The 4,672-nt window shown below is 56.4% G+C and overlaps 1 protein-coding gene across 2 annotated transcripts; it reads right to left on the bottom strand.

Annotated features, from left to right (window-relative positions):
* Positions 1 to 910: 910 nt before the first annotated feature.
* OTX2 (orthodenticle homeobox 2) lies at positions 911 to 3,570 on the bottom strand. 2 transcript variants are annotated; one of them, XM_054827558.1, is made up of 3 exons: positions 3,474 to 3,570; positions 2,926 to 3,098; positions 911 to 1,531 (listed from the first exon to the last, which is right to left on the bottom strand). In XM_054827558.1, the coding sequence occupies exons 1-3, from the start codon at positions 3,568 to 3,570 to the stop codon at positions 911 to 913; spliced, it is 891 nt and encodes a 296-aa protein (XP_054683533.1). The 2 variants fall into 2 exon arrangements, with proteins under 2 accessions (XP_054683533.1, XP_054683535.1); XM_054827560.1 differs by having other exon boundaries at positions 2,926 to 3,077.
* Between the last annotated feature and the right edge of the window lie 1,102 nt (positions 3,571 to 4,672).

Genomic DNA, 4,672 nt, shown 5'->3' with positions numbered 1-4,672 from the left:
GTAACTCAGTTGCTCTGAATTTCACTTATAATTATAACCTATTTAAATCACAGCAGAACTCCCGCTGGTGCAGAGTTCATAGTTGCATACAATACAGGAGATCACAGTTTTGAAGTCTAGCACAGATTAAAAACCACAGATGTACCATTTATATAAGACACACACTGATTGTCTCTTAAAAACTACATATTGACTCCTTATGAACATTATCTTTTTTTTTTTTTTATCTTTAAATAAAGTAGTGCAGCTAGGACAATCAGTCACACAACTCACACAGCCCTGAACCAAGTTCTCCGGGTGCCAACTTGAGCAAGTTGGGCATGAAACTGTTGGATGAGCTCGAGAGCAAGAGAGAAAGAAAGAGGGAGGGAGAAAGGGAGGGAGAAAAAGAGAGATGCTGTCCATTCCGAATATTTTAACCGAGGGTTGGCTAACACATTGGAAACCTCTGGGTGAAGGATCTTTCCACGCACACACAAAAAAAAAAGAAATAAAAACCTAGACCTTTTTTTTTTCTTTTTTTTCTTTTTTTTTTTTTTTTAAAACTGGCCCGTAGGTGGAATGATCTCCCACCTCTTCCAAACAAAGAAACCCAACAATTGCCTAAAACTAGAAAGAACACAGATGGGTCTGTCTGTTTTCTGCTCACTAGATGATCTGTCCGTTTAAGGCCTTCCTCCTCCATTTTTCCTCTTTATTATTCCTTTTCCAGAGCGTCTGAGCAGGAGATGAGTCTGAACGGGATCACACCAACACTGTCCCCCTCTTGTCGCTGTCGGTTTTTTTGTTCGTTTGTTTGTCCGTTGAGTTATTTTTTCTCTTTAATTTAACCAAGACCTGACTAAAACTGGAGCGTTCAGCCCAGCCTGTTTGTTCTCGTCGCGATTTCTCTCGTTATCACAAAGGTTCTTCACAAAACCTGGAACTTCCATGACGATGTTTGGTCCTTATAATCCAAGCAGTCAGCATTGAAGTTTAACTTCCAGGAGGCGGTTTGGTCTTTATAATCCAAGCAATCAGTGGTGGAGTTAAAGCCCAAACTGGAGGCTCCATAGCCCTGGGTGGAGAGGGAGGCTGGAGACTGGTTGAGGTGGCTGGTGACTGCGTTGGCACCCATGGGACTCAGGGTGGCCCCCGGTCCGGGAAGCTGGTGGTGCATAGGGGTCAAGTAAGATCCACAGTCCATCCCTCCAAAATAGGAGGTCGAGCCAGCATATCCTTGGCTGTAGCCTGATGCCTGGGTGTAGGTCATAGGATAGGATCTCTGCATGCAGGAGGAAGAGGTGGACAGGGGATCTGAGAGCGGGGAGATGGACGCTGGGCTCCAGATGGATACCGGGGCACTGCTGCTGGAAATGGTGGGGACTGAGGTGCTGGAGGGGGGAGTGAACTGCCCGCTGGTCCCGCTCTCCGAACTCACTTCCCGGGCTGGCGAATTCTTCTTTTTAGCTGGCCGCACCTTGTTCTGGCCCCCATTCTGCTGCTGCTGCTGCTGCTGCCGGCACTTGGCCCGGCGGTTTTTAAACCATACCTTGAGACCGAGAGACGGGGAGGGAGAGAGAAAAAGCCTGGTATTAGGGATGCACAGGCAAACCCAAGGGGAGAAGAGCCCGTGGCGGGGAGACCTGGCCGGGGAGGAGGCACTAAAAGTGCTCCCCGGCAAGCGGAGGGTTGCAAGGCTGCTGCAAAGAAAGGCTCCGGGGCTCCCCCTCCCCGAGATCATTAGCGGTAATAACAAGTGGAAATGGGCAAATCAAACTGCTTAATAAGGTCACTTTTGGGGGAAAGGGCCGGGGGGGGGGGGGGGTGTGTGTGCAGTGCTCCCTATTTGCTGTTTGCCAGCCGGAGACCCCCAGGAATCACCGTTTAAGGCCTATTGAAGTCAAGCCCTTAATTAGAAACAATAGAGCATTAGAAAGGGAAGGAACAATTAGGGAAACAGAGGCAGGGGTTGGGGGTGGGGTGCGTAAAATGCCTCATTTACCCTCTAAATAGACTCTCTGCTCTCACCCCCAGCCAGGGCCAGCCCCCCAACCCATCTCACCCTCTTTTAGCAGGGACCAAGGGGGCTGGCCCTGGGGAGGCTTCGTGGGAGAAGGCTGGGGTTTGGCGTGGGGGGACCCCGGTCCCCGGTGGCCACGCTCCGCTGGGGCACGGCACCACGCAGCCTCAGGAAACCTCGCAGGGAGGTGAGCGGGAGGGGTGGCTTTGGAGCTGCCCTGCCCCGGCTGCAGGGGTGTCCTGGACCCATCCTGGACCCTGGTGCTACCAGCAGCACCTCCAAAATGCTGCCTGGATCGGGCCCCCGCAGGCTGCTTGCAGAGGAGACACAGCCCAGCCCCAGGAGAGGAGCCCCCTCCACCAAGGCACCCCCTCTCTTATCAAAGTCCCTTCAAAGGGAGAGGAAGCCCCCAGTCTGTACTGGTGTGAAAGGGGATCCCGGTCTGGCCCTGCTCCAGGGATGCGAGGGTCCCTGGGGAAGGGGGGATCCTTTACGGCTTCCACAGGGGCCGCAAACACCCTCGGGACAAGCTGGGATTTGGGACCCTGGGCAAGGCACGGTGCAGAGCCTGGGGATGCTGGGGAGCTCTCCCCATCTCACAGAGGCTGAGGGGGCTGGGGAGGGGTGCGGAGGGCTCAGGAGCGGGGATCTGGGAGCTGCACAAACCCCACCAGTGCACAAGGAGTAAGGGGGGGACCACACTCCAGCCCTGGGGAGGCAAACTGCCACTCTATTCCCCCTTGCGCCCTCAGCCATCTATGAGCCTCCTTCACCGCACAGGGGCTTCATCTCCCTCCAGGACCGACCCCATGCCCTAAAACAGCCCTCTCGCCTCCCTTCCAGCCATGGACCACCCCAAACCCTGCACGCTGGGATGGAGGTGGAGGACAGGCATGGGTCTCCGGAGCCACCCCGCTTCCTACCTGCACTCTGGACTCGGGCAGGTTGATTTTCAGCGCCACCTCCTCCCGCATGAAGATGTCGGGGTAGCGGGTCTTGGCGAAAAGGGCCTCCAGCACGTCCAGCTGCGCTCGGGTGAAGGTCGTGCGCTCCCGCCGCTGCTTTCGGGGGGTGGCTGCGAAAGGAGCCAGAGGCCCTGGCTGTCACTCAGCGGCCCCTCAGCCCCGTGTGTCCCCTCCCCAGGGGCGCACCCCCGCTCCCCCCCATCTCCTGAGCGACCCATACCCCAGTCCACAGCCGCCACCGTGCAGCAATCCCACCTCCGATGGGGAGGACCCCATCTCCCTTGGATGGCCCCCATCTCCAGCAGGAGAGTGTTCCCTCTTTGCAGATCCTTCCCCGGATAAAAAGTTGAGGGTGAGGAGGAAGGGAGAAAGGGGAACTCACGCCCCACACACAGCCCAGCCATCACGGTCTCTGGGTGTGCTGTGCCTCCAAAAGCCTGGGGGCTTCTCCTCCGTGGGGCAAAGAGGGGCGGGGGGGGGGAAGAGGGAAGAAAAACGTGGCTTACCGGGATAACCGACGGACGGATGCAACAAATCCATGCCCGAGGTTGTGAGACTCAGGCCATTGACTGCATAAGGTGGTTGCTTAAGATAAGACATCATGCTAAAGTTGTGGCGGGGAGGAGAGTTGGCCGAAATCCGGGCGAGGGGGAGCCGCCCGAGCGCCCTGCCTGCCCCGGGCGGTGCCTGGGGATGCCGTCGGGCGGGGGGGGCCGCCAGGTGCCTGCGGAGGCGAGAAAGGGGGGGTCAGGCCAGTTCGCTGCCCCCCCAGCTTTTATCCCCGCTGCCTTCCCCCCGTCAATCCTCCAGCTCGTAAAGCCGGACCCCAGCCGGATTTGGGAGCTGAGAGAGACTGACTAGATAAACGCATCTCTCCCAAAAAAGGGCGAGGAGGGGAGGGGGGGGGGCACATCCCAGCCAGTAATTACTGCCCGAACAAAACCCCCCCATGCCTTCAACTGCCCGCTTTGTACTGCAGCCCGGGGCATTTGCATAGGATTCCCGGCCGGGCACCGGCTAATTGTCTCAAGCAAAACTTGATTGGGGCCATTGGCAGACACAAAGAACCCCTCGGCTAAATAAATAATGCAGATAACAAAGCCCAAGGGTGAGAAACAAAGAAACAATTCAAGAAACCTATCTCTCCCCTAGTCTCTTGCAAGGACTTTAATTATCCCAGGTTTGGGCAACATTCAACCCCCCCCCCCCCTTTCCCCTTCCCCCCGACGTTGCTGCATTTCAGAGCTCAAATGCCCGCTCGGGAAGAGACAAACTTTTCTGCTCTACCGCCATCAGTCCACGTCTGCAGTAATTTCCACCGGCCATTTGCACCTAATTAGTACTCCGGGTAATTAGATTTGGAGGCAAGTAACAGATTTATTAGGCTTTCAAGAAACTCTTGATGACGGAGCTGAAGCTAAACAAACACCTCGGTGGGGAGCGGCCCCGGGACGGCCCCGGCGGGCGGGCGAGCGAGCGGCTCCTCGGGCCCGGCTCCGGCTCCCCCGGGTCCCCGCTCGCTGCCCCGGCGGGGCCGGGCGCTCTGCAGTGGGGGGTGAGGGGAGACCCAAACACACATTCTGCCAAAAAATGGCCGACAAGGGACCAACCTGGGGTTCTTGAAAGGGTTAAGACTGTTTCCCCCAGGAAAATATTTTTTTTCTTTTTTGTCTTTTGTGGGCAAAAACTCGCCCTTCCTTCCATT

Source organism: Grus americana, chromosome 5, assembly GCF_028858705.1.
Source record: "Grus americana isolate bGruAme1 chromosome 5, bGruAme1.mat, whole genome shotgun sequence".
Lineage (NCBI taxonomy): Eukaryota > Metazoa > Chordata > Aves > Gruiformes > Gruidae > Grus > Grus americana.
The sequence above is the reverse complement of the archived record's forward strand: the minus strand, read 5'-3'. Positions and strand labels throughout refer to the sequence as shown.

Bases quoted from the DNA above. Each gene is read 5' to 3' on its own strand.
- OTX2 (XM_054827558.1), bottom strand. From the start codon at position 3,570: ATGATGTCTTATCTTAAGCAACCACCTTATGCAGTCAATGGCCTGAGT. The intron at 3,099-3,473 runs GTAAGCCACGTT...AGTGACAGCCAG, and splicing joins TCCGTCCGTCGGTTATCCCG to GGCCTCTGGCTCCTTTCGCA. The intron at 1,532-2,925 runs GTAGGAAGCGGG...CTCGGTCTCAAG, and splicing joins TGCCCGAGTCCAGAGTGCAG to GTATGGTTTAAAAACCGCCG.